Source organism: Lissotriton helveticus, chromosome 8 (genome assembly GCF_964261635.1).
Source record: "Lissotriton helveticus chromosome 8, aLisHel1.1, whole genome shotgun sequence".
Taxonomy (NCBI): Eukaryota; Metazoa; Chordata; class Amphibia; order Caudata; family Salamandridae; genus Lissotriton; species Lissotriton helveticus.
The window spans coordinates 1,246,088,559-1,246,109,418 of NC_136069.1; the positions used below are offsets into that span (position 1 = coordinate 1,246,088,559).

General features: G+C 47.1%; 1 protein-coding gene across 1 annotated transcript in view; it reads left to right on the plus strand.

The window, feature by feature from the left end:
* HERC2 (HECT and RLD domain containing E3 ubiquitin protein ligase 2) overlaps nucleotides 1–20,860 on the plus strand; it is a 1,611,099-nt gene that overhangs the window by 445,706 nt on the left and 1,144,533 nt on the right. Inside the window, 1 exon segment of the mRNA XM_078658234.1 lies at nucleotides 1,878–2,070. Within this exon segment, the coding sequence (XP_078514360.1) occupies nucleotides 1,878–2,070 (193 nt within the window).

Genomic DNA, 20,860 nt, shown 5'->3' on the forward strand with positions numbered 1-20,860 from the left:
TTAGATGACTTCCAATCTTAAACTTCTGAATAATAATGAGACTCATTATAAAGGTAGCATTCTCACCATAGCCACATGCCTTATGATTTGCACATTTTACAAAACTCTCCCATAGTTTAAGCCAAGGTTCTTTCTTCTTAATGATATTACTTTTTTCTAGCTCATCTCTCATAGATGTGGCTCTTCTTTAGGTAATCTGAATTCTACTTGCAACCTTCTTTCCTATGGCTGGATCATTCCGCTTTTAAATGGCTTTTTGTATCCAGGATAGATCTAACTGCAATATGCGTAATGTTATAGTTCGAAATGAATCTACCAATTCCTTCTAGTTTGTTTACCTTCTAAACTTTGAATAGAGCCTCCTCTCTTTTAATTGTTGATACTCTGTTATGCTGTTGTTAGTACTTGTTCTTCATACCCTTGCTTTTTAAGTTTCAACTTCCAAACAAATTTAAACAAATTAATTCTCATTTGAATGTAAATAAACTTTGCTTCTGAACAAAAGGAAAGTCCGAATGACAACACTTCCACATCTGCTTGTCCATCTGCTTCCATATTCTGCCTGTGGTGTTGAAGGAACTTAGACAGCGAACGGTGTAGGTCAATTTGTAATCCAGAGACCCATACGGAGCAGAGTACCAAATATTTGTAATTTGAACTACTGTCACTTAGGAGAGCAATCTTCTCTAAGGTTGTCTATGAAAACCACCACCATTACTACCTCCACCTCCTCCTCCACCTCCTCCTCTTCCTCCTCTTCCTCCTCTTCCTCCTCTTCCTCCTCTTCCTCTTCCTCTTCTTCCTCTTCCTCTTCCTCCTCCTCTTCCTCCTCCTCTTCCTCTTCCTCCTCCTCATCCTCCTCATCCTCATCCTCATCCTCATCCTCATCCTCATCCTCATCCTCATCCTCATCCTCATCCTCATCCTCCTTCTCCTCCTCCTCCTCCTCCTCCTCCTCCTCCTCCTCCTCCTCCTCCTCCTCCTCCTCCTCCTCCTCCTCCTCCTCCTCCTCCTCCTCCTCCTCCTCCTCCTCCTCCTCCTCCTCCTCCTTCTTCTCCTCCCCCTTCTCCTCCCCCTCCTTCATACTGCAGACTGATTGTTACGGGTAACATTTTTCTTGTGATACATTGCATTGAGGAACTTTGATAGTCCCACAGAGGAAACAAACATATAGAACTTACTTTCAGATAATAATGTTGGCCATTAATCTTTAAATCCTTGAAAGGAGTCTAGTTAATAAATACAAATAAAGATATCTTAATGCAAGTCTTGGTCCTTATGTACTTAAGGTACAGTGTTTAATAATTTTCACTATGTTGCCTTAAAGAGTGGTCAATTTTGAATCTGTTCACTACTGAAGATAAGGTCCAATAATGACCATTTATGTTATTGCACTGTTTATACCTAGAAATGTATGCAGTGTAGATCACTTTGAAATAGCTTGTGGTGTAATTCAGTAAGCACGGGCATACTTTTGGCCCGTCTTTCTTTGTTGTCACTGTCCGGCCAAAAAGATTGTGAAAACTTCAGTTCGAACCAGGGAGCAATATGGTGCGCCAACCAAATTCTGTGATACGGATGTGATTCAGTCATGATATGTCCTTTTGTAATATTGAACAAGCTCATTCTACACAGAAATGTGCCTGGATTTTTGCAAAGATTGGTTGTTCCTATTGCAGTTTTTTTTTCTTACATTAATGTAGTGTTCCTAGTAGTGACGTTTGACATTTTCACTAATGTCACTTGTTCGGTGCCTTAAAGGCATGTAAAAAAGTTTGTGTTTTAGTTTGTGGCTAAGATGTTTCAAAAATAGTCCGCAGAAGGAGCACAGTATTCTTTTTGTAATCCAAGTTTCTCTTTTCTCATTGATCTTCTAGGATGGCCCACCTCCAGGCTTGGGCCGTGTAATTGGAGAATTAGGGGAAGATGGTTGGATCAGAGTTCAGTGGGATACTGGAAGCACAAACTCTTACAGAATGGGCAAAGAAGGCAAATATGACCTGAAATTGGCTGAACCACCACCTACAACACAGACCACAACCGAGGATTCAGACACAGAAGATGATTCTGGTAAGCATCTTCTAAGAATTGGCATGATTAATGTTTTAGTTACGCTCCATAATTTGATTCTTATTTGTGTGATGTAATTTAAAAAACATGTATTATCTATTGCTGGTACGCTATATATGAGTTGTACTGCGTCTCATTCCATGAATGTGGGTCAGTTGCAGATGAAAGAGTGGAAAATCCTATGTTCGAGGCATATGAGCTGCAGATTACACACTGTGCATACATGGCCACCTAGTGTTGGGCCCGCATGTTTGCAGTTTGTTTTTGTTCTAGAAAGTCTTTGGAAGTCCCAGGATAGGTGACTCCTCCTTTGTATCATACTGTGCATGGGCATCGGCTCCATCCCCAGATTGTTTTTTTCCGCCACTGGGCTCGGATGTGTTTCCAACGCTCCGTGTTGGAACCGATTTCCTTCGGCGTGCAATCCTCGACAGCTTTGACGGTATAGTTTCAAACTCCTTTTCCAGTCGACGATACTCTTACTCCGAAGTCTTCGAATCCGGTCGTCGACGAAGGCCTTCGGGCCCACCTAGGCCTCAACTTCCTGCTCATGGAAAGGACACCATTTAAGAAGTGTCCTCAATGTGGGTCGAAGTTTCCCCACACCGATCTACATGAGGTGTGTAACCTTTGCCTCTCACTGGAGCACGAGGCCAGAGACTGTTCCGCTTGTGCCTCTTTCTGCTCCAAGAAGACGATCCGGGACCGAAGAGCTAGGAGAACAATGGCTCGTTCTTCAGCTCCGATTCCAGACGACATCTTCCAAGAGGGCGTCGACGTCCCGGAACAACAACATGACGTCTGAGGCCGAAGATTCCGAAGTCGAGGACATCACTCCAGCACAAAGGGTCGTAAGTAAGAACGTCGACCCCGACCCTTCCTCGACACACCCCAAAAAGGCTTCGGTCACACCCTCGCCCTCGGGCTCGGGTACACACTGAGACACTGCTTCCAATGCCCTGCTAAGAAGCCCAAAAAGCCTTCAGGCGACTCGGGCTCGAGTCAGCCTGCCCACGGTGCCGGTGCACATCTACCGGCACCGAAAAAGACACTATCGTCGGCATCGAAACAACTGGCACCGAAAACAAGTGTTAGCTCCCCGGCACCAAAGCCACACTCTGACTCAAGCAGACCCGCTTCGGAGTCGAAAAAATAATTGCATCCGAAGACCCAATCGGAGCCGAAGACCCCATCGGAGCCGAAGACCCCATCGGAGCCGAAGACCCCATCGGAGCCGAAGACCCCATCGGAGCCCAAAAAGACACATACTTCCCGAGCTAAAAACAATGCCAAACAACAAGCTTCAAAGCCAAAAGAAGCTCACAGCTCAGTGCTACAAAAACACTCGGCACCAAAAGATCTGCCTCCCACAGAAGATTTATTTCATCCAGACCCTGAACAAAAAACTCTGGTTAAAGATCCAAAGACTGGTCGACTAACTCTTAGTTCAAAGAAACGACCACTGGACACGCCTACGCCTGCTCCTCATTCAAAGAAGGACATTGCTACTTCTCCTCTAAGAATTCCTTCTCCTCTTCCTCCCTCTCCTCCTCCACATATACCATCCCCTCTTCCGACCCTACCACATCACTCCCCTACACCTTCTCCCATAGCAGATGATGACAACAGAGATGATAGCTCTAATGACACAGGGGGTGGTGCAGATAGCGAGCCACCAGATCAGTCTATTCCTCCGGGCTCACCTAACCATTGGGATGATTATAACACTCCAGACGTCCCTAATTCCCCCAAGACGACCTATATCCCTCTAGGCCTTCCCCACCAGAAGACACTATGGGATTTAATCAACTAGTACATAGGGCTGCACAATGCCATGGGGTTGATCTACATACTAACCCTGTGGAAGAAGACTTCCTAATGGATACCTTTGACAATGCACAAAGGTCCGGTTCAATTTTACCCATGCTTAGGCGAGTTCTTAAGCATGCTCCAGAAGTCTTCAAAGACCCAGTTAGAACTTGGGTCATCAACCCACGAATAGAAAAGAAATATAAAGCTGCCCCTTCAGATCCAGCATATATTAAAGGCCCAGCACCATTAGTCTATCTTGTGGTCTCTAATGCACGCAAAAGAGCAAATTCACCAACATCAGGTGAAGCTCTCCCACCAGATAAAGAGTCTTAGCTCCTTGACGCATCCGGGAAAAGAACTGCGTCACAGGCAGCAAACATGTGGCGTATTGCCAATACACAAGCATTACTAGCAAGATACGACAGGGCACATTATGATGAATTAGAATCATTAATGCAGCACCTCCCAGATAAGTACAAAAACAGGGCAAATGAGCTTATACAGGAGGGTAAAAATATCACAAACACATCTATTCGTTGTGCACAAGATGCAGCAGACACTGCCTCCAGAGCAATCAGTACCAGTGTTCTGTTGCGTAGACATGCATGGCTACGAATTTCAGGGTTCAAACCTGAAGTCCAAAGTGCCATTCTCAATCAGCCCTTTGATGAGCGACACTTATTCGGACCTAATGTGGACTTATCCCTTGAAGAAAATGAAGAAGGATACCGATACAGCCAAATCTATGGGAGCCTTTCAGTCGCAGGCTCCCAGACGCTCTTTTTGCCGCTCATCTTACCGGGGAACCACCAGGGGATACTCTTCAGACACACCCTCTACTTCTTACAAGGCTCCCACACAATCCACTTATAGTAGGGGCTATCAAAGAGGCGGTTACAGAGGTAACAACAATAAAGGCAGAGGTAAAAACAACAACTCCTGCTCTGCCTCCACCCCTGCCCAATGACTTCCCTCCCCTTCCCCCGCCACATTCCACTCGAGTCTGGAGAAGGCTACAACAATACCTGCCAGCCTGGAAAAACATCACGTCAGACAGGTGGGTGCAACAAATAATGCAGTCAGGTTACTGTCTCGATCTAACATCTACCCCCCAAACATACCACCCAAACAGCATCCAATGTCGCAAGGACTTTTGATACTGCCCAGACAGGAGGCAATATCCCTCCTGCAGAAAAATGCAATCGAAATAGTTCCACTGCATGAGCAAAACAAAGGGGTATACTCCCTCTATTTTTTAATTCCAAAGAAGGACGGATCTCTGAGGCCTATTGTGGACCTCAGACCCCTAAACCTATACATACAATCAGACCACTTTCATATGGTCACACTTCAGCAAGTCCTTCCACTACTTTTACAAAACGACTTCCTTGCCACAATAGATCTCAAAGATGCCTACTTCCACATTTCTATCCACACAGCGCACAGAAAATATCTCAGATTTGTACTAGACGGGCAGCACTACCAATTCAAAGTACTTCCATTCGGAGTCACAACAGCACCAAGGGTGTTTACCAAGTGCCTAGTGGTAGTAGCAGCACATTTAAGAAGACAGCATATTCACGTCTTCCCATATCTAGACGACTGGCTCATAAAAGCCAGCTCATACAGCCAGTGTGCACAACACACTCACGCTACAATCCAACTACTCCACAACTTGGGATTTACAGTAAATCACACCAAATCCCATCTGCAACCGTCTCATGTACAACAATACCTCGGTGCCACTTTAAACACCGAATTAGCACTAACCTATCCCTCTCCAGCCAGCATAACACGTGTACAAACTCACCTAACAAAGTTCAAACCGCAACACTCTCTTCCAGCTCGAGTGTTCATGCAGCTTATAGGAATGATGGGATCTTGCATATTCATAGTACCTCACGCAAGACCACAAATGCGTCCACTTCAAGAGTGCTTAGCACGCCAATGGAAACAGGCTCACGGTCAACTAACAGACCTAGTGTTGGTAGACAGTCTGACTCCTCACTCTCTGCAATGCTGGAGCACCAAGAACCTTTCAAAAGGCCGACCATTCCTAGAGGCAGTTCCTCAATTAGTCATAACAGCAGAAGCATCGCTCTCTGGCTGGGGAGCTCACCTTCTGCATCACACCATACAAGGCAGGTGGACACCACAACAAAAGTCACTCCACATCAACCACCTGAATTTACTAGCTGTATTTCTAGCCCTGAAAGCATTCCAAAAGCAAGTACCGGGCAAAGCTGTCTTCGTCCGTACAGACAATATGACAGCCATGTACCACATAAACAAACAAGGGGGAACACACTCTCTACAGCTCTCTGTTAGCACAGCAGATATGGAGATGGGCAATCCCACTAAAAATCTTTCTCTTAGTCCAACATGTTCCAGGAGTACAAAACACCATAGCAGATCTGCTAAGTCAACAGACACGATTCAGAAAAGGGGGTGGTGATGAACAGAGTGTCTGAATTAAGCAGACCACTCTTACCCAGTCCAAAGATCAGGGCTTGATCCATCACCGTTTTTTAGCTCACTGCACCATCCCAGCTCAGAACCTGGCTACATGCAAATTAGTCTGTTCCTGTCCCAGTGCATGATGGGAACAGGGCAAACCAAACTACCAAGCCAATACTTATACTGGGAAGGAAACAAGCTTCCGGGGACCGGTTTCTGGCATTTTAGCCGTAGTCGGCCCGGCTTGCTTGAATCCTGATGGTGCAATGAGCAAGGGACTCACATCTGAGTATACCCTTCCACGCTTATGGTGGACAAAATGATTCAGAAAAGGAGGTGGTGATGAACAGAGTGTCTGAATTAAGCAGACCACTCTTACCCAGTCCAAAGATCAGGGCTTGATCCATCACCGTTTTTTAGCTCACTGCACCATCCCAGCTCAGAACCTGGCTACATGCAAAGCAAATTAGTCTGTTCCTGTCCCAGTGCATGATGGGAACAGGGCAAACCAAACTACCAAGCCAATTCTTATACTGGGAAGGAAACAAGCTTCCGGGGACCGGTTTCTGGCATTTCAGCCGTCGTCTGCCCGGCTTGCTTGAATCCTGATGGTGCAATGAGCAAGGGACTCACATCTGAGTATACCCTTCCACGCTTATGGTGGACAAAATGATTCAGAAAAGGGCGTGGTGATGAACAGAGTGTCTGAATTGAGCAGACCACTCTTACCCAGTCCAAAGATCAGGGCTTGATCCATCACCGTTTTTTAGCTCACTGCACCATCCCAGCTCAGAACCTGGCTACATGCAAATTAGTCTGTTCCTGTCCCAGTGCATGATGGGAACAGGGCAAACCAAACTACCAAGCCAATTCTTATACTGGGAAGGAAACAAGCTTCCGGGGACCGGTTTCTGGCATTTCAGCCGTCGTCGGCCCGGCTTGCTTGAATTCTGATGGTGCAATGAGCAAGGGACTCACATCTGAGTATACCCTTCCACGCTTATGGTGGACAAAATGATTCAGAAAAGGGGGTGGTGATGAACAGAGTGTCTGAATTAAGCAGACCACTCTTACCCAGTCCAAAGATCAGGGCTTGATCCATCACCGTTTTTTAGCTCACTGCACCATCCCAGCTCAGAACCTGGCTACATGCAAATTAGTCTGTTCATGTCCCAGTGCATGATGGGAACAGGGCAAACCAAACTACCAAGCCAATTCTTATACTGGGAAGGAAACAAGCTTCCGGGGACCGGTTTCTGGCATTTCAGCCGTCGTCGGCCCGGCTTGCTTGAATCCTGATGGTGCAATGAGCAAGGGACTCACATCTGAGTATACCCTTCCACGCTTATGGTGGACAAAATGATTCAGAAAAGGGGGTGGTGATGAACAGAGTGTCTGAATTAAGCAGACCACTCTTACCCAGTCCAAAGATCAGGGCTTGATCCATCACCGTTTTTTTAGCTCACTGCACCATTCCAGCTCAGAACCTGGCTACATGCAAATTAGTCTGTTCCTGTCCCAGTGCATGATGGGAACAGGGCAAACCAAACTACTAAGCCAATTCTTATACTGGGAAGGAAACAAGCTTCCGGGGACCGGTTTCTGGCATTTCAGCCGTCGTCGGCCCGGCTTGCTTGAATCCTGATGGTGCAATGAGCAAGGGACTCACATCTGAGTATACCCTTCCACGCTTATGGTGGACAAAATGATTCAGAAAAGGGGGTGGTGATGAACAGAGTGTCTGAATTAAGCAGACCACTCTTACCCAGTCCAAAGATCAGGGCTTGATCCATCACCGTTATTTAGCTCACTGCACCATCCCACCTCAGAACCCCCGGAAGCTTGTCTCCTTTCTGGTGAAGAATTGGCTTGGTAGTTTGGTCTGCCCTGTTCCCATGATGCACTGGGCCAGGGACAGACTAATTTGCATATAGCCAGGTTCTGAGCTGGGATGGGGCAGTGAGCTAAATAACGGTGATGGATCAAGCCCTGATCTTTGGACTGGGTAAGAGTGGTCTGCTTAATTCAGACACTCTGTTCATCACCACCCCCTTTTCTGAAAAGTCAACAGACACAGCAGATCCACAAATGGAAACTTCATCCACAAGTTCTTCAACCGTTCTTTCAACCGTGGGGACAACCTCAAATAGACCTCTTTGCTACCCACAAAAAAGCAAAATGCCCAAGCTTCTCCCCCAGATATCCACACCCGCTGTCCAAAGGCAATGCGATATGGATGAATTGGTCCGGCAAATTTGCGTACGTTTTTCCACCTCTCCCACTACTTCCATTAGTGGTACGCAAACTACAGCAACATTCCCTAACACTCATTCTAGTTGCTCCAACTTGGGCCAGACAACCGTGGTACACCACGCTGCTGCAACTTTCTGTGGTACCACACCAAAAACTATGCCTATCTCCAAGCCTATTAACGCAGAACCATGGAGAGATCAGACACCTGGACCCAGGTCAGCCTAGCGATCTGGCTTCTCAAGTCGTAGAGTTTGATTACCTTAACCTCCCTCCAAACTGTATGAACGTTATTAAAGAAGCTAGACGTCCCACCACTAGAGCATGTGATGCAGCTAAGTGGATACGGCTTGTGATATACTGTCAAAACAACCACATCAAGCCTTTAGATGTGTCTATTCAACACATCATAGGATACCTATTACACCTCCAAAGATGTAATTTAGCGTACACGTCTATCAGACTGCACCTTGCTGCCATTGCAGCATACCTACAAAATAGACAACATCTAACTCTCTTGACAGTGCCGGCCATAAAGGTTTTATGGAAGGACTCAAAAGAATAATCCCTCCCAGAACACCAGCTTCACCAGTGTGGAACTTAAACATTGTTCTCACACGGTTAATGGGACCTCCCTTTGAACCGTTACATAAATGTGAATTGCAATTCCTAACTTGGACAGTAGCTTTCCTAGTAGCTATTACTTCTCTCAGAAGAGTTAGTGAACTACAAGCATTCACCATTCAAGAACCCTTTCTGCAAATGCACCATAATAAAGTGGTTCTCCGTGCTAATCCTAAATTCCTCCCAAAAGTAATTTCAGCCTTCCATCTAAATCAATCTGTTGAGCTGCCTGTATTTTTCTCGTAGCCACAAACAGTCGCAGAAAGAGCTCTTCACACCTTAGATGTCAAAGGAGCATTGCTTTACTACATTGAAAGGACACAAACTTTTCGTAAGACAAAACAACTTTTTGTGTCTTTTTCACCACCACATAAAGGTAACCCCATATCGAAATCTGGGATAGCTAGGTGGATTGTGAAATGCATACAAATTTGTTAACACAAAGCAAAACGTACGTTATCTATTCCCCCTAAAGCCCATTCTACTAGAAAAATAGGGGCTTCAATGGCATTTTTAGGGAACATTCCCCTAAACGAAATATGCAAAGCAGCTACATGGTCTACACCGCACACATTCACAAAACACTATTGTGTAGATGTGCAAACTAAACAACAAGCTGCTGTGGGCCAAGCTGTACTAAAACCCCTGTTTCAAACCACTGCAACAGATACTGGTGGTCGCCGCTAAATGTGGGTACTGCTATACAATCTATGCACAGTGTGTAATCTGCAGCTCATATGCCTCGAACGGAAAATGGTACTTACCAGTATGCATCTGTTCGTGGCATGTAGAGCTGCAGAGTTACACACAGCCACCTGCCTCCCAGGCTACCTTTATCTGTTCCAGTATAATCCTAATTAGATACAAATTACATGGACATCCTTACTTTTCTTGCAAAACTCCATCACTTCCCTAATGGCGAAAAACCATCTGGGGATGGAGCCGATGCCCATGTGCAGTATGATACAAAGGAGGATTCACCTATCCTGGGACTTCCAAAGACTTTCTAGAACAAAAACAAACTGCAAACATATGGGCCCAACACTAGGTGGCCATCTATGCACAGTGTGTAACTCTGCAGCTCTACATGCCAAGAACAGATGCATACTGGTAAGTAGCATTTTCCTTGCTTGTGCTTTGAATATGATGAATTAATCCACGGGTACATGTGAATAGTTAAATAATGTGAGATATTATGCCTTCTACATGTACTACTGAACTCAGTAAAGCCTTTCTTTTACTAGTTTTGGGATTTGTTCAGCTTGGTCTGTGCATGTCTCTGTTTCTCAGCAGCCCAATGCACACTTATCCGTTGCTTTCTCCTTTATTATGCACTTGATGCTGCTGTTATAAATTAACATGAGCAGGGTGCAAGGCTAAGGCATCCTGAGCACTTTCCACTTGTGGATAACTGTGTTCAGGGTTTTTCTGATAGATAATTCTACCTACAGAACGCTCATCTTTTGAATACTCCATGCACCAGACTAGATCCAGAAACGTTTTAGGTCTCACCTGAGCCAGTGCATTCGCTGCTCTGCAAGACATTTAGTAAGGGGCTTTTCAAAGTGCTACCAGAGGCTTTTACTGTCCTCAAGCTTGCAGTCACGCGAGCGTGCGCGCGCGCATTACGCATTAAGCCTTGCGCCACCTCTCTCCCACCACAGAGTGCGTTAATTGGAAACATATGCTGCTTTCACTTTCGCTGCGGCGAGCGCTCACGCGCACACCACTTTTGAAGCCGGGCTTGTCTTGTTATAGTTAGTCGCTCGCGCGCACCACTCGGTCTCTCCATTTACCCCTCACTTCTCTTCACACTTTCCTCTTGCTCCCGATGTCTCCCTTGTGTTTCTCCATTTCACCCAGAGCAAAGCTCAGTGTGTGCTTCAGACCTCACACCGCCAGTTTTGTCATTCAGATGTCAGAACCTTCACCGCCCTTCCCCCCAGCCTTCGCTGTGTATTAAGGGCTCCCTTCACAGCTCTCCGTTCTGGATGTCAGAAGCTTCACCGCCCTCCCCCCACCCCCAGCTCTCCGGTCTCGAAAGCGGCGAAGCTGTTCCACAAGACCACCAAAGACCAAGCCACCCACCCTCTCCGCAGTATATGTGCCAATCACTCAATATGCCAGCTCCTGCGCATCCACAAGCAAAGAGTGCATCACAGAATGCGTGGTCGGTTGCACTTAAATCACCACACAGCAACGCGTGCACACACCGCATTGCAAAGATCATTTCGAGACAAATGATACCAAAACCAGTTTCCGTCGTCTTCTCTCTTGCTTCCCTCCCTCTTCCACCCTATACCATATCCAGGGCTCCCACACAGCGCCTGTTCCTGGCAGTCTTTCTTGTCTCCTCTCTCTTGCTGTATGTCCCCTCTTGCCTCTTCTTGCCTCCTCGCTCTGTATGTTCCTTCTCCCTCTCAGTTTTTTGTCTTGCCTCCTCTCTCAGTATGTTCCCTCTCCCTCTTTCTTGCCTCCTTTCTCTCTCTGTATGTTCCCTCTCCCTCTTTCTTGCCCCCTCTCTCTCTGTATGTTCCCTCTCTCTCTTTTTTGCTTCCTCTCTCCGTCTTTCTCTGTATGTTCCCTCTCCCTCTCAGACTTTCTTGTTGTCTCCTCTCACTCTCTCTGTTCCCTCTCCCTCTGTCTTTCTTCTTCTCCCCTCTCACTCTCTCTATGTTCCCTCTCCCTCTGTCTTTCTTCTTGCCTCTTCTCTCTCTATGTTCCCTCTCCCTCTGTCTTTCTTCTTCCCTCCTCTCTCTCTTTGTCCCCTCTCCCTCTTCTTGTCTCCTCTCTCTCTGTCTTGCCCCCATTTCTCTCTATTTGTTCCCTCTCTCTCCTCTGCTGGCTCCGCTGTCGCCCCTTCTCGCCCTGTTCCCCCTTCCCCGTTCCCACTCATCCCACGTTCTCTTGCCGTCTCAGCTCCTCCACCCCTCTCTCGTCGCTTGCCCACTCTTTCTCCCGCTCTCTTCCCTTTCTCTTTCTCCCATCCTTCCATCTCCCTCACCGCCCCTCCTTTCTCTCACCAAGTGATGCATCTCTTGTGTTTAAATTGCCAGTGGCAGCTGGATGCTGCGCTCCGTTCAGCTGGCGCTGGGCTTGATTAATTCCCCCCCTCCCCTACCCCCCAACACAAACAGTAATACATAAATACCTGGCAAAGCCTCATCCGGCTCATTACAATGGAGTCACATAACAGCATTAACACCGCTGTACATGCCTCCGTTAATAAAAGCCTGGAAAAGCCTTTATCATTGCAGTAATCAGTCCACTATAAAATAACCTTTGCAGAGCTAAAAACAAAATGCATTCTTCTCGTGACTGCACATATCGTCTTTCAGCTCTTGCTGTTTTCCCTATGGTAGTCTTGCAGCTGGAGGCGTTGAATGCAGCCTCCACTCTACTTCAAAACATGCACCAGTGCCCCATTTGAAAGAATTGGTGACCATCTGCAGTGCAAAACAAGCAACCGCTGTTTTGGAATACAAAAGGAGGTTGAGATGTGGAGCGTATGAGTGGGACAACAAGCTACATCCAATCAGTGCAACCAAGCTGCATTACTACAGACAATGAAAGCATGGCAAGATATACTCTAAAATTAGTGTTACTAGAACAATTTTCAGAGTGGGCGTGCTCCCATCATAACACAGCATACATTTTTATTAATCATTGCCAGGTCTATGTCTGTACTTTAGCCAGTGTCTCATATTTAAAGTGCTTATTGTTGAGCTGCTGGCCTCCATATGTCTGTAAATTATTAAGATATGCTGATTATGGGACTGGTCTGTGTTTGTTTTCGTATTGTCTTACATGTGTAACTGTTTAAGATGTGCTGATTGTGGAGCTCATTGGCGTTTATTTTTTATTAGGGTCTATTGTAATCTCCTAAAGTTACGCATTTGTAGTCCATTGCTTTAGAACCTCTTACTCTTGAGTGATGTGTGTGTTGCGTACCTTGTGCAGGACCACTCTGTAGTTCTCTGTATCACTGCAACTTTAGTATATGCACACATTCAGCATCAAGCTGCAAATGACTGCTGGACTGAACAAAGCCATCATTTCGACGTCCTGTGGCACACATCCTCCTTCTCATAGCCAATAGGTCTCGCCTTTGGGACCTTATAAGTGTTTTGGCCATGCAACAGTTAATGTTGTTGCAGTAAGGATATTGTGCTGCATAACTAAATACTTATAAGGTCCCAAAAGCGAGACCTATTGGCAATGCCAATGCTTGTTGATAGCTCTTCCATGCCAGTAGAGGCACTAGTTCCAGATAAGTCCCTACAAACTGCCATATTGACATCACTGAAGCCATCAAGTGCCCATTTTTTTCTTCGTTTTTGACGCTCATTCAAAGCTCACTATTCCGTATTCCTGTCATCATTGTTTAAAAGAATTCTTCAGTGTACTGTACCTCGGCAATCAAGGTTCAAGCCATGCAGAGACTATGAAGGTCAGATGGCTTTAACTGATCACATGACATCTGCCTTTGGTGCCTCTGTTTAGACGACAGCGTAAGGTCATGTGAATCGTGTCAGCCTATGCACTCTAAGGCCATTAAAGGACAGACGCAAAAAGTCTTTACGGCCAGGGCCAAAGATGGTCACTGGAGTAAGAGAAATTCCTGTGCTCTCTTGAGTTTGCCGGGGGCGCTGGCATCTAAGTTGTCGCAGGGTAGGAGACATAAGCATAAGGAGAAGAGACATGGTGTGAGAGACAAACGCAAAAAAGGTAAGTCTCCTAAATGCTGTCTGATCCTCACGGTTTCCTTCCTCCAAGCCGGAATTGGTTAAGATATTTCTTCCTTCTGACTCAGTGACAGTAGACACTGCCCCAGCACAATTAACTCTACTTACCCTACCTCCGGAACCACAATCAGGGCCCGTGCCCCTCCGGTCTAGCTGCAGTTACTGCTCCAGGCACGGATTCAGCATTCTGAATGGCATGTTCGAGGTCCTTAGAAGACCCTTGCCGATAGGACTGGTGGAGGTACGGTTTGACTTCTGCAGGCAAAGCTTCCTATGGTACAATTTGCCAATTGTTTGCCTCAGCCTTTTTCTGCTGCGCCACTACTAGTATCACACCTGATGGTGCCTTCACCAGACCCTTCTCTGCCTTCAGTACTAGTGTCTCCATTAGTGGAGAAGTGTGGCTCAATGGTTAGAGCGGCAGACCCTGATGCAGAGGTCTGGCCCGGGACCAGGGTTCAATTCCTGCCTCGGCTGGTCTCGGTGGATCTTGGGCTCATAATTCCTCGGACCGGATTTCTCGCTTCGGTGCCTACTCTAAGCATGGGTCCCACGCTGCAACTCTGGGCAATAGCTTGCTTAGTCTCCACAACGGCCCCCTACAGCGCTAGGGATGCCTGGTTGCACCCTGGGGATGCCCAGGAGTGGACATTTCACGGGGAAAAACCAGGAAGGGTTCCCTAGCGGTATGAGTACAGCGCCAGGACACTCCGGAGTATCAGTGCGCTTTACAAATACGCCTACATTTACATCTACATTTACATTACTGGTGCCTAATCTTTAGGCATAGCTTCCTGGGGCATAACATCCTTCTCCTGCGGCCAAGAAGATGCCCATCTGATCCAGGAGGGAGAGACAACTGCTGGAGAAACAGCAGGGCACACAGGTTATCCTAAAGGGATATGATTCATGAGCTGTTCTGAAGTGATTCTGATCCCTTGGCCCTGTTAAGAACCTATAATGTTAGTGAGCAATTGTAATATCTGCCACTTCGTTTTGAAGAATACTTTGATCTTGGGAACGCCAGAGGCATAGATGCTGTCTTTGAATTGGCGATGGTAAATCCATCAGAATCCCACCTCCAGAAGTGTTCTCATGCCACACAGTGATTAGGAAGTTGGCTAAAATGTTTATAATTGTGAGAATGTGCCATTTTCTGACATGGTCACACCCTTTTTTGCCTGGTATTTGATGCAACTTTGATTGAAGTGCACTGCGTTCCTGCTAACCAGATCCTCAGTGCCAGTGTTCCCTGCTAAAAACAAGGTAACAGTGCAATTATTCCACAATTGGCAAGCCCTTCAGCACCCCTGTAAGTCCCGGGTAAATGGTACCTCTGGTAGCTAGGGCATGGGTACTAAAAAGGGTCCCCAAGGGCTGCATGTATTGTGCAATCCTAAGGAACCCACCACCAAACTCGTGCATACTGACATTGGCGGATGTGTGAAATGGTGCAGAAAAAAATTAAAACACAGCACACACCCTGTGTGCCATGTACCCAGACACTGCATGCAATGCATGTAGTCACCCCTAGAGCAGGCCTTCCAGCCCTAAGGAAGGGTGCATTATATTACATGTGTGTTTATATCTGCATGAACAGATATGCCCCTGTGCTGCGTAGTTCAATTACTAGACAGTACAAGTGTTTAGGGAAGCCATTTTAAGTACATGTACTGGGCACTGGTCATTACGAGTTCCCCAACTACATGATGGTTAAACTGAAACATATGGTGTTTGATATCAAACACCTTATCTGAAATAAATCCCTATTGATGCCGGTAATGCATTTAAGACATACACCTAGAGGGGACCATAGAGGTGCCCCCTTGAAAACCTACCAACCTCTAGTGTACTGTCTGACTGGTGTAGACCAGCCTGCAATCACAGGCAGGTTTCTGAACCCCCTTCAGGTGAGAGCCCATGCTCTCTAAGGGCAGAAACAATACCTGCTCCAGCCATAGGTGTTGTCGCCTCCTCCAAGCAGGATGGCTAGTAATCCGCATATCAAGGCAGATGGCTTTAAAGTCCTCTGCCGCATTAATAATTAACCCCGGCTTTCCCCAGCCAGGGGAAATGCTACCCCCTTCCTGGGCCCATTTGGCACCAGTACAGGTGGGAAAATTAGCTAGTCAGGAGGCGTGTTCACTATTAGTTTAGTTACACCCCTAAGGTAGGCTACCTGATGTGAACACGAAAAGAAGAATTCCTCCATCCTGGTTTTTGGTGACATTAGATACACTGGGTCAGAGTTATGCCCACTCCCCACAGGAAGTGGTCATAAAGGGGGTGTAGGCACCCCAAAGGTAAGTAGCCCATAGGTTACTACCTTACACTCCCCTTACCACTTCTAAATTGAGTATTTAGGTGGCACCCTTGACACCAGGAACTCGGATTCGACGGGCATCAGAAGAAGAGGTCAAAGATGAGCGAAGAAGCGAGAATTGAGGACCAGCAGCGGACTTTTTGGCGGCAAACTCTGCCTTCCTGCATCTGCCCCGACAGTTGTGACAAACCAACTCATCCTCCTCCTGCTGCTGTGTATCTCCCAAGAACCCCAGTGGACCTCCAGCACTTAGCAAATTGCCACAATCTCCCTTGCAGTAGAGGAGCTACTCTGCTGCAGATTGCTGGTACCAAACAGCAAAGTCTGGTCCTTGGTTCTGACGCTTTCTGATTTCACTAATGCAGCAGCCACCCATTAAGAGGTCACCATGCTCTAGGTGATGAGAATCGCCTCCCCGTCAATTGAGAAGATGCCAGGATCAACCGAAGCCATATCCGGGGACCCAGGTCCCTTGCAGCAGCCAAAGCCTGTTTGAGTCCAGTATTACTTCAGCACCGCAAAGACCCACTATAAGAATGGGCCAGTAGTCTTGTTTTGTCCTCAACAGGCGAGACCGTCAAATGCACAAGCCCAGCTGACCTAGCCACTCTCCACCTGAGCGCCCCAACCCAGGTCCCTGAGAACTGACTGCTTCCTTGCTGTCAGGGCCCTCATGAACCGAGCCACCCGTTAGGAGCTCCCAGACTTGTCCCCAAGTCTCCCTCTGCAGCCTGATTCTAGGTGGCCCCCTCTCTCTTGTTTGGTGTAGAATCAAAGCTACCAACCTGATCATCACCTCTGCATCCTGATGCTCCAGGGCAGGTAAAGACTAACTAACTGCTGGTGGTTCTTAGGACCTTGGCCCCTACCACCGTAAGTCCTGAAAGGGACCCCTGGAAAAGTGACTTTATGCAGTATATTCCTTTTTTTCCATAGGAAAGCATTGCTGCATAAAGACTCCTTTAAGTGAACATTTTACTTGTGAAAATCAATTTTCAAAGTACTTACTTGATGCCGAAGTTCATGGAGGTTGATATTTATATAACAATACATGTTAGTTTTCTAAATTGGTCTCAGATTTATTCTTGAGTGTGTGTCTCATTTTTTGCCTCTGAGTGCAACAAATGCTTAGCACTACCCTCGATAAACATGAAGTGCTCTCCCACACTACAACAAAAGAGAGCATTTGGGTTTATTACTTGAGTCTCTGTAAACCAACAAGTGCTGCCTGTACTTTCTACACAGAAAGCCCCCCCCCACCTCAGTGGAAACGGAAGCAAATAAATTGACAGAGGTGCTCCAGCTTTACGCTCAGGCAGCCAAACGTCTGTTTTTTTAATGGCACCCTAGTGTATCCCGTTTTGGTTGCTTGGTATAAGCTGTTTGCCTCACCAGTGGCGAGTCCAGCAATAGCCAAGTGCTAGCGACCTGCATCAGGTGACTCAAGTTTCTGAGGGATATGTTTGCCTGCTGATTCCTTACCTTCAAACATTTTAATATCTGAGGTGCAGATTGGATCTAGAAACTTTTTGCCATAGTTCTTTCGGCGGGTAGGTGCTGGACATCTGTGACTGGATGAGATGCAGGCAGTGTTTAGGAGTTGGATATCTGTAGTGAATGAGAGTTTCTTTTAGAATTTTGTATTGTCTGCATATTAGTGAATTCTGATGCCGTTCTGTGAGTAAGGCCCCAAAGGGATCCATTTAGAGGGTGAAGATGACAAGGACAGCTTGGAACCGTGGGGGTTTCTGCAAGTAAAAGGAGTCTTTTTGGATATGGAGTTGCCCATGTGAATGGACTGGTATTGATCGGAAAGGTAGGAGAACCAGGTTTTTGAGTCTATTGAAGCAGCTGGCCTTTTGGAGGACACACTCATGCCCTCTGGGATATATCTAGACAAATCTTACCCGCCTTGCCAGATGATTTACTTGTTCACTCAGAGTTCACAATGGACAGGATGCAGCCAGTATGTGGTAGAGACATCTAGCCACAGATTCTCTATCTTTGAATTATCCCCAGATGACAGACTGGATCCAGAAAATCTTTCTACAGCTGTACCTCTGCGTGTCGGTAGAAGGTGTCAAGCGTTTCCTGTGCTATGTCCACCGGGTGTGACGTCGACAGAGTCCATATAAGCCCTCCCCTGAAACACAGGCGTCAGTTTCTTCTTTTCTGTGCTTCCACGCAGGTCCCGAGATCGGTACCTCTGACAGTGCTTTTTCTGGATGTTTTCAGGGTCCTGTGGACTGCGATGTTGAGCCTGCACCCTCTTCTATTTTTCTCTGGATATTCATCGTGACTCCCAAGAGTGCGGCTCATGTCTTCAATCTTTGATCGGCGGCATTGCAGTAGCACCCCATGAAACTGTTCGCGACGCGGTTGTCGAAGGTCCCTCGTCAGTCGTGGTCCTCGTCTCCCTCCGAGGACCCTCTCCCTAAGTCCTTGGTGTACGCTGGTAACTGTTAAGTCATGCCGTAGGTGGTCTGAGCCGCGGTCTGCCCCCAACGTTACGGTGCCTCAAATTTCTCCGGTTGAATAATCGGAGCGTCCGGTATTCCCTGGTACCGGGGCGACTCTGGATCAGATGAGGGAATACGATTTCTCCCTTCGTGCTATTTTTGGCTCTCTGACTTCCTCTGGTGCACGTCTCGCCTCCAAGGAGACCGGCAAAGCCTTGACTGGCTCCAAGCCGTCGGGACATCCCTCGGTGTCAGTTAGTCCCTCTGGATCCGTGATTGAATCCATATCAGCTCCAGTGCACAGCCCTTCGTGGTTCCCACCTGTGATGCCAGTGTTGGATCTGCCAGCACCAACATAGACTTCACCAGTTGCCGCTACTATGTCTCTCTTTCCCAATGCCGAGGTGTCTGATGTTTGACTTGGGGGCGGCGATGGTAGAACCGTTATTTTCAGGCTTTTCTCCTCTGTATTTTTTTTGAAAATCTTTTTATTAGCAAAGTTGAAGAGCAACAACAGCGTATAGATGTGTTCATACAATACCAATTGTAAACTCCGTTGTACATGTATGCGGTCACTCATAGCAAATATACAAACTTGGCAAATTCGATTTTTCATTTTGTCGATGAATCATAACAACCGATAAACCCCGGTCATTCCCGATCCCACCCTCCACCCTGCGAGTTCCCACTATTCACTCTCTAAATAGGCACATGATCTAAATATCACTATTTGGGTCACACTCTAGTCATTTACACATAGTTGAGGTTAATACACAGATTGGTTAGGCAACGGAATGTGACAGACGGGTTCGATCTACCCGAGTTGCCTCATAGTGCACCGCAGTTACTGTTCGTGGTAGTGCATAGGAGAATGAGTACGGGCGTAACCGCACCCCAATTGGCTAAACACTAATATCCTCATCATCACTGTCATTGCCAGCCTCAAATACCCCCAAAGTAGCAAACCATTCCAGCGAGATAGGTGTCTTGCGAAGGCCCCTACTCTCTTCCCTTTTTAGTGCCTCGCCCTCAGCCTTACCCCAACGTACAACTTCCGCCCTCCACAGGTCAGGGTCGGGCGGTGTCGATGACTTCCACCGTATCGTAATGGCACGCTTAGCCAACAACAGGGCCAGATCAGAGAAGCGCGCCGCCACAGACCTGTTGCGGGTCGATGGACCTAGCCCTAGGAGCATGTGTTCCAGTGTAGGTGATCGGGCCAATGTACCAGCCTTCTCAAGCGAGTCATGGACAGTGGTCCAGAAATACCCCAGTTTGGGGCATTGCCACATCATATGTACCAGAGATGCGTCGTCTGCATCACATCGGGGGCAGTTGCTCTTAGATGCAGGGAACATCATATGTAGGCGGTGTGGTGTTAGGTAGGCTCTATGCAGCAACATCAGTTGGATGAACTTGTACTTGGGATTTCTAGCTACCTTTCTGGGGAATTGCAGTATGCGCTCCCACTCCTTATCTCTTAATGGCCTCCCAATATCCGCTTCCCATGTTGCCCTTAGTGGTGCTAGTGTAAGCGCCCTCCCCGATTTAATGCTAACAGTGAGCCACTTAGTTAGATGGCCGCCCGTCCCCATGAGGTAAAGCATTGTGACTAGAGGATTTGCAACAGGCTCCCGTCCGTCAGGTGACCAGTTGCGTAAGATATAGTGTCGGAGACCGGCATGCAGGAGAAAGGAGCCGCCGGGTATGCCCTGCGTGGTTCTAAAGTCTTCGAAGGACAACAAGTGCCCCTCCGCAAACAGGTCACCCACATTTGTCACACCCGCGTCTTGCCAGGGCTCCAGTAGAGTCGTTGTAAGTGTGCCCGGGCCCAGTGGTATTCCCAAGAGTGGTATTGTGGGGGCATAAGATGATCCAGTGCACGTATATTTCATTGCCCTTCGCCAATATGTGATCGCCAATTTGAGGAGTGGCGTAGTGTTTCTAGGTAGATCCGATCCAGGCAGGAGCAATATGTGTATTTTCCCCTTAGCATGGTCATCCTGGGTCAGATTAATCTCATGAAGATTGCGGCCCGCCACCCAGTAAGCCAACCATTGTAGCTGACATGCATAATGATAAGCCCTAAAGTCCGGTAAGCCCATGCCTCCGGAGTTGGA